Raw genomic sequence first — 12,037 nt, 5'->3', positions numbered from 1 at the left:
GAGGTTCTGCTTCATGACTCTGAGGTTAGTCTCCAGTTTGAGTCATCTGGACAACCTATGTGCAGAGAAATAAGCTTTGCTGCCTCCACTGAAACCTATATAGGCAAAGTGACCATTGTCTCTAACTCACCTGAAGGTGGGACTTGAGTTGTTCAGATAAAAGTGAGACATGATGGTAAAATGAACCGCTGACAACCACTAACCCAGCATCCAGTATAACCGGGCCACATTACTGAACACTTTTTTTGAGACTATGGAGGAAATCCTGCCCTCATCCATCTGTTGGTTCATAAGACCCTGAATACCACAGACCCGGGAAGGGATCTGGATGTGGGAAAGCTGATGCCCACTGCACCAAGGAGCCCAGCTCTGCAGGGGCTGCCTGAATGAATAGGTTTTTGGCACACGTGGTGGAGTATATCCACTGGCAAAGTCTCCCATGTAGGGGAGCAGCAGTGACTTTAGGACCTGTTGCAGTCCTGAGGCTATAGTAGCAACTGCGGTATTGGTGAAACCATGACGTGGGGGACAACGATGACTGCCTCCTCAGCACAAGGCCATATGCTCAGTTTGGGACCAGGATTTGACTGCATGTGAACAATTACACATTCACCAACTGTGCCATTTATGACCTGTTTGAATGTCTTTTTAAAAGGAAGTACAGTGTAGTAGAATGCCTAGATCCAATAGACTTTTACACTGCGGCAATCCTATCTAATTTTGTATCAAAAAGCATACAGCCAATATGTTATTAATTTACAGTAATTAAAAATGCAGTTAATATAAGTTATATTATAGTAACAGATCGAGACTTGCACAACATGTATTTGTTATCAATGCTTTATTATTGAAAACAAAATTGAAATCCTCTTAGCTGGCACAAACAATTATTTCTACAAAAAGGAAAGCCTACAAATCTTGATAATTTATACAAATAACAGTTTTTCAAAAAATAAAAATTTAATTGAGTAAACTTCCCTTGTGCTCTTTTATTTTTTTAGCACTGTCTGCAATAATCCGCCATAAATCCCTGAGCAGAGACACATATTTTAAATACATTTTTTAAATGATTCCAAAAGAAGAAAGTTAAGTCCTATATTGAAATGTGTTCAGGGACATTCTTGTTAAACTTCCATTAGTCCTTTTTTCTTTCTTTTCTTTTTTTAAACAGACAGTTATCAATGCTACCATGAAAATATATCACCTATGAGTGTCACTCTGTTGTGCAATGAATAACCACTAAACAAGAATGAACACATGTTAAAAGGGAGAGACAAAGAATACAGTGAAAAGTTATGATCACCAAAGTTTGATGACTTGAAATAAATAAAGCTGCAGGATACCACAGTTATATACTGAATTCAGTCAGAGTCTAATATCTAATTTATTTTTACAATTTTTCAGAAACGCAGTGAAAGGTGGAGAATAAATTCCAGACACCATTTTATTTTTATTATTGGCTTCAATGGGCGATGATGAAAAAGTTGAAATTCAACTTTTGAGCATTCCATGTTGCTTTCACAGCCATATCGTTATTTGACAAAAGGTTTGACACTTTCTTAACAAAAAATGCATCCCTTTTGGTATCCCCATTGTGAACCTAGTCATTAAACATAGCATTGCTCACTGGAGAGAAAAAGACAAAACACTATAACAAATTGTGACTATACCAACTTTGAAATAGTTACTTCTCAAAATCCTTTAATATAGATCTAAATCTGTAGTGTGTATGGGGAGAATGTACAATAAATTGTCACATTTCCCTTAAGTACACATGCTACCCACATAAAAATGCAGCAAAAGCCAAATGAAGAAGATAGCAACAGTTGCAGACTACTGGCTTAATGAAAGAAAACGCTGCTGCAGTTGAATAATAAATAAATAAATACCATACAGCAAACTATTCTCCCAGAAGTACACAGCAATGGAATGGTGCTCTATAGTTAAAAAAGAAAAAAAAAAGATTTTTTATTATAAAAGGTTTTAACAGAGCCTGAAGAAGCTTGCTTCAGTTAAAGGTGCTCCATCACTTAACGTTATATTTACCACTCGTGAAATGAACATTGAAGCAGATATCAACAGGTCATTAAATGAAAAAGTAAATTTTCTTATAAATTCTAATACTTTTTCCAACAAAAGAAAGCAGTTAGCAAATGGTTTGGGAAAACACAGACTAAAGCTTCAATAGGCTGCAACTTAAAATAAATTATTTTACAATTTTTTAAATGAAGAATAATACAATAAAGAGCCCAAATAAAAATAAAAAACACTAGAAATGTAACTTTGTTGTAACTGTGCATGTAAGAAAACAAAATGGATTCCTAATATTTGGTTAGAATCCAAGTAGATAATAGTTTTAAAAATGAACACCATTGTCAAAAATACTCAGAATAATTGGCAACCATTGTTACACACTTCTGTTAGTCTACAATGTTGTGCAGATTCTCTGCTAGCTTCTAAAAGTCAGTCCCTTTAACTAGTAGCACATTACAAAAAGTTCTGTTTTCAAAAAAAAAATTCTGATAAGCTGCATTTGTTCCATTTCTAAGTATCAACACTTCCCAAACTCACTCTGGTTGAATTCTTGCAAAAATAATGCAAGCTGAACAGCATCGAGATGTCCAGTCCAAAACTGGACTTATCTGACAGTAACGTGAAAGGAGTAAAACACAGTGTTCTAGAAGGCCAAAAAGAACTTCTTTTTAAGGTTACAGCCTGACCGCACTTTTTTGATATCAGGGCAAACATCTGTTTTCTGTGTAAATATGGATAATTCATGACATTAGTGATAGCTTCCAGATTCTTTTATACTGGTCCAATGTCACACATTGAGCTGGTCCTTGCTTGTTTCGTCTACTCAACTCAACTGAGTATCTGAAGTAAACTACATCAAAACTCTTAACAGTCGGAAAAAATATGTGCACTTGTCAGTAAACAACTGTCAATACTGTCATCTAACCGCAAGTGACAGGTATTTAAAAAAAAAATACGTCTGTGTCAGTCTGAAATTGATAAGCAGGTGGTTCTAAAGAGAGATACAGCAGCATTAAGACAAACTGCAAACACATTGGATTTAGTATACATTTTAATGAGTTATAGTCTCAGCAAATACTTTAAGCTAGTATTATCTTTTTTACTCCCATGTGGCTGGGTGTATGCTATACAGTTCTCCCTTAGTGTTTTCAGGACAGTATACTTTTCAAGAACTCACATGAAAAAGAGTAATATGGGTTTAACTGTGATAACTTGTCAAGTATGCCAAAATACCCTCCTTTAAGTGCTATGGTTTTATTTTTTATTTTATTTTTTGCGGGTTAATACTTAAGTCCTTTGTGAAGCATCCAAAGAATCTCCCTTTATTTTTATGGCAACAAAAGTTATGCCAAAAACCAGAATAGGTTCTCCTAGCAGCAATTAAGACCCCCTGACTCTTGCAGTCAAGTCCAATGAGAGCTTTGATCAGATAACTTCCTGGAAGTTTTGTTTTGGATTTGAGTCAATTTAAAGAAAAAGAAGTTTTTTTCTGTGTCATGTTTTAGACGTCTTTAAACCTTGTTTTTCCATGATATTCCACAGTTTGCGAAGATTAGACTGTGTGATGACATCGTCTGGCTTAAATTGGAGAGCACGGAGGTAGTTTGTTTCAGCATCTCTGAGTTTACCATTGAGATGAAGAATGGCTCCAAGATTCATCAGGGCAGCCGGATACTGGAACAAGAGAAGGGAAGGAAAAATATTGAGTTTATTTTCAGGGTTTTTTTTCAGACAGTCTTGATCCACTTAAACAAATTATTCCCTTATGTTTGCAGGCATTTTATGGAAGCAATTTAGCAATTTAAACAAATAGAGATAACAAGAAAAAGTTTTTGAACAGCTGCTAACTGTGTACTTTGTGCTTTAAAAAGGACAGGCTCTGGTGTCTACATGCATAGACTTCTTTCTTTAATGAGAAAACACAGATACCATAAAAGCTTTACATGTGGTAATGTCGGTATACCATAGTTTCCAAGAGAAAATTAAAGTAGTCCAACAGTGGATTGAAGAGAGGAATTTAATTTTAATTCGACCCAATGCCAATAAAGAGTTTATAATCGGTGGGAATAGCTAACACATTGGAACGCCTGCTCCTTTTTTTCTTTTAATAAAAATTTATCTTCAGATTCTAAACACAGACATACAAATTTCAAGGATACCCATTTTAGATTCTTCTTCATATACACTCAGTGTTATGCCAGGCTTTGATAAGTCTTTCTTTATGAATAGTTGGATAACCTTAAAAATACCACTGTAAGAAACTAATGACAAAGACGTCAAGAATGCATAAAACAATAAATTAACAAGCCCTGGGATCCTATCTTCCCCACCATAGGTACAGAGAACCACCCCAAAACTACCAGCAGCCACCCACATGTAGGTGGACCTGACAGGCACCCAAGGCAGGCGAGCAGCTCCCTCCAGTTTCCTCCACAAGAAAACCTACCCCCTTCATCCCCTAAACCACTGGAGGTATCCCTGGGCACCTGGGGGAATGTGCAAGTACCAGTAAAGCATTACATTTCAGTGGAAGCATAGTCATTTTATTCACCACAACAATAGCTCTTGATTTTAAAGTAAAAACAGATACTAGACAAAGTTCAACATAAATTGTCCAGATCACCCACTTTTTGGATCAGCCTCAGCAATGCTTGCTTCCCAAATTATGCAGATTGGAGCAAAGATGGCTAAGTTTTGTCTCTGAGGTTACATCTACACATGGGTAGACATATGCACTAGCTCTGCTTGAGCTAGTATGCTAAAAATAGTTGTGTGGCCACGGTGGCACAGGCAGTGGCTTGGGTTAACCCAGAAGGATTTGTGCTTTGGTGGCTAGTCTGAACCACCGGACCACACTGCTATTTTTAGCGCACCAGCTTGAGCAGAACTAGTGTACCCATCTAACTCTGCTAGGAAGCACCTTCCCAGCTGCTGTGTAGACATATCCTGAGGAGCAAGTGGTTCGGGATACCACTCATCACCACTCCCCCATCAGCTTTCAAAAATGTGTAAAGTTAACTGGAAACTCAGTTTCAGCCATCTCTTGTAGTTACAGTATTTATACACACTAGATGCTTGCTAATAAGATGGACATCAGAAATAATAAGGGAGGTCAGAGTGTAGTTGTAGCTGTGTCGGTCTCAAGATATTAGAGACAAGGTGTGTGAGGTAATAGGTTTTATTGGACCAACTTCTGCTGGTGAGAGAGACAAGCTTTTGAAGCTCGTCTTTAGCTCTGTGTGGCCCAAAAGCTTGTCTCTCTCACCAACAGAAGTTGGTCCAATAAAAGCTGTTACCTCACGCACCGTCTCTCTCTAACAGAGAGAAGAGACAGAAGAGACAGCTGTCTCTCCCCTACTTGCTACATACCAGTGTTGGTCTCCCAGAGTGCAAGCCTTCCCAAGATGCTGTGATAATGGGATGGCATTCTGATTAGGTTTTGCATACCTCCCACACAACTATTCAGGTTCACCAAAGTATCTGTAATTTGAATTTTTCCACCTGAAATTTAAACCATTCCTATCCTCTAGGAGATAGGAAAAGTATTTTAAATTCAATCTAAAGCAACGCTTGCACTAGGAAACTGAAATAGAAGACCACTCTCTGAAACAAATTCTACATTTGTATGTACTATGCTCTATGTTTGCCTCTTCTCTTCCTTCCTGTTTACTCTCATCTGTTAAGAAAACAATCCCACGTATACTCAAGTATGAGTCAATCTTTCAGAGCCATTAGGTTTCAGTGTATTCAAAATTAAACAAAACCATGTAAACATCATGATGCTAACCTAACTACTTCTGGGTTTCATTTTTCTTGCTCAAAGATGACAAGTTATTTTTGCCAACCATAGCAGGAAATTCTGCTATTTGTGAAGCATCTCCAACTATTATAGTTTCCCTCTCCATTCATACTCAGTTTGGAGAAGGGAAACTGATATTTGAGCTTCTGAAGCAATCTTGTTTATGTACAATATATATCAACCTCCTCATTACTATCCCATGCTCCACCAGTCTACAGAATCAATTATACTGAAATTAATGGAACTGTAATAAACTCTTTATAAGTAAATATATTTTGGATAATGACAAGAATGATGCAGCAGAACAACAGCTGAACAGCTGCATTGTGAATAGACAATTCTGTCAAACATACGCTATCTGTACATTTCTTCTAAAAAAAATTTAATTGTAGGGTAATGAAAGGGACCTTGATACTACAACTTGTTGCATGTGGGCAAATCCTTGTGTCTATGTGGAGTCTATTACCTTCATCTGGACTCTGTGCAGATGCAAGGGTCTGCCTGCAAGGGTCCAATTAATTACAGGATCTGGCCCTACGATCTCTTTTTAATGGCTCAAGTTTTGTTTTTAAGATGCTACCTGAGCTTCAGTGTCAAAGCAATATGGGCCTTATAAATTGATACATCAGAAAGTGAGCTTAGAGACAGAGCAAGTAGGCACAAAAGTCAACAGATATGGGTCAGCAATCCAGAAACCTGCTTGATTTCCACATGCTCCATCTGATAGAAAAGATATCAGAGAAACTCTTGTGGAGTACATTATGTTCTCAATCCAAACACACTCCCCACTGTATTACATTCTAAAGCATCCATCAACAGTGTGTCTGGGAAGTAGACATTTTTTTCTTCAAGTTCAAGTATTGCTCTCCACTCTTTCTTTTTTCTCCACAAATGTGTAATTCAATTTATTTATGTGGCAAGATATCTAGGACTTTAAGATTAAAAGTTTTATTTCCATACACAGATCTGAAAATCCTTCTTATGCCACTTTCCTTTTACTTTGGCAAACTGATTGTGCTGTAGCAGACTAAAAAAGTATAATTACTGATTTTGCTTTGTTTGATCTCTCTGATGAAATTTGAAATTAATTTCCCCCTGAAATTCCAGCAAATGACCAAATAGGTTTAGCCTATTAATGTGCAGGGTAAATAAATATATTTATCAATGTAAAATGAGTATGAAGTAATTCAGAAAGGAGATGAAAAATCATGCCAACTCCTCTAATATTATAAATGAGAAAATCTGCAAGTTTCTTAAAAGAGACTAAGTGCCGACTACCTACCCACCTACTGGATTTATAGAGTACCAAATCACTGCAGTATCGAGCATCAGTGGTTTATTACAACAAACTCAGGAATTTCCAGGTGACTGACTGACTGATTGATTATACATCAGTGTCATCACACCTGCCAGCTGTAACTGATGGGCTGGGGACAGAAAACCAGGAATAATCACTATCCTTTTTTCCTCAGATAGATTGTCTTTTATTAAAGACAGCTGATGAAACTTTTCAGCATGTTAACAAAGGCAGTTGGCAGCTATCACTCCAATAATACAGGGCTTGTAGCACTGTATAATAAATGACACTACCTACTAATTCAGAGACTTGAAAGGAGAAACAAGCCTTCCTTCATTTCCTTTACAAGACAGATGCTTTATATCAAAAGAGCTGACTGGCAGTTCTATCAGAGTTATTAATGGTGTCTTTTTGGTCTGTTGGGAATGATCCCCCTTACTAGTGTTTTTTCTTGTGGTGTATTTTTTTTTCTTAGCTCTTTGGAGACTAACAAAGTAACTAATGAATAACAAAATAAAAATCATGTGTTTTGCTGCCCAAAGCATTGGGTATTGTTTATGTTGGTGACAATTCTTCCAAGCCTCCTCCACACTACCATAATTGGAGGATAATGTTCTGTGGCATACAAAAACAGCACCATGAACTAAACTCTTCTCTGAAAGACAGTATGGAAATCCAAAATGTTTCCAGTAAATTCCACAGACTTGCTTCATATTTATACTGATGTAACCAAGAGTAGATTTTGGCCCCGTATATAACATTAACCATTATATGATAGATGCCCCAGATTTTTTAACTCATGTTCACTCCATACACAAATCTCTAGCTCCAAATAGAATTAGTTAGCTTGTGCAGATATAAGTTAAAAACCTTTACAAATATATATATCTCAAGGCTGATTCCCCACTCTGGCAGAAGGTGGGGGCCCTCAAGGATTCTAAAAATTAATACTGGCTACTCCAGGCTTGTATTAAACTCCCAAGGTTATAGCTTTTCTCTGACCCTGAATGGGGAGATGCTGCCACTACCCAAGTGCAAAACCTCTTTAAGGACCCAGGAAGGCGCACTTGGGAATTCCTTCCTGTGGGGTACCCTCAAGCCCTTTCACCCCTCCCATCCCACCCCAGAGAAGAGCTGAGAAAGAAAAACAAAGGAAATCAGCTGTTGCCACCAGCTAATAAACAACACGTGCATATACCTTTTAGAACACAAAAATCCAATCCTGTTCTTAAAAATGGTACATTTTATTAAAACAAAAAAAGAAAATACATCTGGAAACTCAGGTTATTGCTAGATTTAAAAAGAGCAAATACAAGGATTAAGCATCAAGAATAGTTTCTTGAGGTCCAGCTTAAAGGTTGCAAGCAAAACAAAAGCACCTGGGGTTAGCACAGAGGACACCACAAGCCATAAAGAAATAAAAGAGATAAACCTAATCACATCTACCTAGACATTTCCTCATCTACTTACATGTCTGGGGTTTTAAATGAGTAATTTCTAGGTATGATATAGATGATTTTTCATACCTGGCCCAAAGCTTCTTACAGCATCGCTGTTCTGTCCCCTCTCCCTGGGAGAACAACCACAGACAGACAAAAGGGGTGTCTTGTTTCAATTTTAAAAAGTTCTAGCCTTCCCATTGGCTCTTTTGGCCAGGTGCCCACTCACTTCCTTTTACCTATGCATCGCAGTGACTTTTAACCCTTTACAGGTAAAGCAAGTAGAGAACAGCTAATAAGAGGAATTTTATAGCTAACTGGCTGGCTGGGTCCATAAAAGGGAGTCCTGGCCCCCCCATTTATGATTACTTCATCTACCACTAAAACACAGCCACTTCTGGGTGAAGCAGACAACAGCACTAATCAACAGTTTGGAGACAGGTAGTGAAAACTAGAGCCCTTGTTTTGTTTCTTCAATGGAAACTCTGTCCAGCTTCCACTCTTTAGCTAATGACCCCACAGCCAGAGATGGTATAGCTTCTGAGTTTCAAATTAAATGCCTTGTTTAAAAAAATATCCTAATGCGCACTTCAGTAAATTCATGATCTGGTTCACCTCTGCACTGATTGAACTGCACTGATTTTTATCCTCCTCCATTAAAAAAAATTCACTGAGTATTCCTCCTGCTTTCCTTCCCTTGCTTCTACCCTATTGCTCCTGCCTTTAATGAATTTTGGCAGTATAATTATGTTCTTTATATTTAAAAATGACATCAGAATTGTTTACTAAATGTTGCAATCAGCATGGCCAAGCCAAAGCTGATGACATCACTGCTTTTATAGAGCAATCAAATCCATTGGCCTTCCAGGACTGATTGGAGAATGGTTCTTTAGCTTCAGGGGTGCACAGCGAGGTGTTTTATTTTTAAAGTGCATTTAATGCATCTTAAGTTGTTCTTTTAAGCCTTCCTGTCAAATAGAATTTCATCCTTTGAAAAGATGCAGAGATGCTGCATGCAAATATTTTATCTTAAGCCTTCTTGGTTAGATGTTGCTGAAGTATTCAGATATTTCAGCTTCATAATTAAAAACACAGAGTAGCTTGATAAAGCCCGGGTGATAAAACAGAAAATAAACAGATTTAGTTTTAGAAGTGATCACTAAGTATGAAAACTAAGCATGGTGAGCTGTTTCATCATGTCAAAGACCATGCTATAATGTGCTGTCATGAATTTTTATCCTCCTACAACGATGGCAAGGATTTTCATTTGAACTTCTATTACCGGTGTCATTGCTATAGTGCAGTGTGCTATTTTTAAGGCAATCAAAATGTCAACAGCTCTGTTTTTATTATTATTGCTAAAGATAACTGTACACAACTGAATCATTTCAAATGTGGCATTTATTTTTGACAGACTCCAAAATGTTACTTCTAAAGTTCGACTGTGATCTAGAAGTTGCCCTCATGTTTCAATGATGCTACTTTAATGCGGGGCTGGATTCTGCAAACTGATCCTTCTTCCTAAATGGAGTCTCACTTAAGTCAACAAGAATCCACACAGAAGGAAAGGTGCAGGCATGTGGATTTATTTACAGGATGGAATCCTAGAGTTGCCAGATGTCCCAATATGCAAGTGACAGTCTCACTCTCAAATATAAACTCCCACTTCCCATCTGGCTTCCTATATAGGAGCGCTGCATATTCAGTTCCTAAACCCCTGATCTATTCCTGACTCTTGCCTCTAACTAGTATTCCACTCTAAGCTGTGCCTGAATTATATTCATCAGCCAGAACACTAATCACAAACATGAATAGTCTGTGATGGTATCAGAGCTACATACAATGAATGAAAGAGAGGTGCCGGAGAAGGAGAGTTAGAGAAGTGAGGTGAAAGAAGAGGATGGGATGGAGAGGTGGAATGAGAAAGGGAGTGACTAAAAGTAAGGGGTTACATAATATAAGTGAGGATGTAGTGAATGGGGGGGGGAAGTTCCTGCAGTTCTAATTTGACCAAATGTGTGTTCTAATTAGCAAAAGTTCCTAGACTGCATTAAATAGAAATGGGCTCAAACAGCTTAAACTCTGGGGAAGCCTGGCTCCAAACCCAAATGTCATGACTCTGGCCAATATATACAGCTGGCCAAATCCAAATACTGTAACAAGCCGGAACTCTGTGGAAATGCAGATTTGGATCCAATCTCCATTACTCAGGCTCAGCTATAATATTAAAGTAAGTGTGATATTCAGGAAGACTTTAGCCTGCATTCTGCAATCTTTCATTAATGGATGAAGAGCCTCTCATAGCATAACATACTTGTCATATTTTTTTCACAATGTCACAAATTAATAACTTCTGGAGGTAGCAAATAAATACAAACAAAATAAACAATTTTTTTAACACAATAAAAACACACTTCCCCCCACCCCCACAAAAACATAGTTTAGGCAAAACGCATCATTTGTGCACTTTAATCTATCCTTTAGTCTCATACATTAGGATGACACACCAAGTTGTAAATGACAGGAGCAAAGAGCAGCATAAGCAAACAACCTAACAGCTGAAAATAAAATGCACATACTGGGGCACATCTTCAGCTGGTGTAAACTGTCATAACTCCATTTACTTCACTGACGTCAGAGGACCTGCTCCTTAATGTCTAGTTCCAGAATATGTACAGTATGACATTTTTGTTTGTGTGTCTGACCCTAAAGTGCTTTTGAAAGTCCTTAGCTGTGTACTTCTAAATCTACACACTACAGCATTTTAAATAAAAATAAGGATGGCCTTCCATTTCCGGGGGGAAGGGGAACTTGCAAGCACACTCCAAACTTTTTGGACACCAGCTTCATTAAGGAAACTAGCTGTGGCCTGGAGAAGAGTTCTGGAATTTGGCATGAAAATGGGAACACCAAGTAGCCTACTTTGTGTCTCAATTACCACTTCCACAAGGGACAACTTCTTAGCATAATACAATGGCTCTCCAGCCAGTGTGAGCTCTCAGTCAATCTGTTTTCCCCGTCAACCTTCAGAAAAATATCCAATTTGGAAAAGAACAGAAAATCATTCAAAATTGAACATATATATTATATTTAGTTGGTGAAAGATATCTGCCACAGACATTTATATAAAGTCATAGCATACTGTATTACATATTGGCAAGTTATGAATGAACAAGTTACAACTATGAAGTGCTGTAGATCATATTGACAGCTTGAAAATCCCAAAAGGACATTTGTAATTTGGGTAGGTCTAGATATTTTCCCCTAATAGCTATGGATGAATTGCTTTGGTACAACAAAGTTAAAATAACCTCTCAATAAACATTCTTTCAATCCATATAGAAATCATGCTGAACATTTTTAGATAGCTTTTATTAGTAGTAATGAAATGATGCTAAATAGGAACATACATTATGAGTGTTTAATATTATGGTTATCTTTTTTTTAAAAATCACGAAATGAGTTTTC

The 12,037-nt window shown here is 37.4% G+C and overlaps 1 protein-coding gene across 1 annotated transcript in view; it reads right to left on the bottom strand.

Moving 5' to 3' along the window:
* Positions 1 to 824: 824 nt before the first annotated feature.
* Positions 825 to 12,037, bottom strand: part of TMTC2 (transmembrane O-mannosyltransferase targeting cadherins 2) — a 356,119-nt gene continuing 344,906 nt past the window's right edge. Inside the window, exon 12 of the mRNA XM_034772257.1 lies at positions 825 to 3,708. Within this exon, the coding sequence (XP_034628148.1) occupies positions 3,529 to 3,708 (180 nt within the window). The 3' untranslated portion in view covers positions 825 to 3,528. The remainder of the gene's footprint in view (positions 3,709 to 12,037) is intronic.

This window comes from Trachemys scripta, chromosome 1 (assembly GCF_013100865.1).
Source record: "Trachemys scripta elegans isolate TJP31775 chromosome 1, CAS_Tse_1.0, whole genome shotgun sequence".
In the NCBI taxonomy this organism is placed as follows: domain Eukaryota; kingdom Metazoa; phylum Chordata; order Testudines; family Emydidae; genus Trachemys; species Trachemys scripta.
The sequence above is the reverse complement of the archived record's forward strand: the minus strand, read 5'-3'. Positions and strand labels throughout refer to the sequence as shown.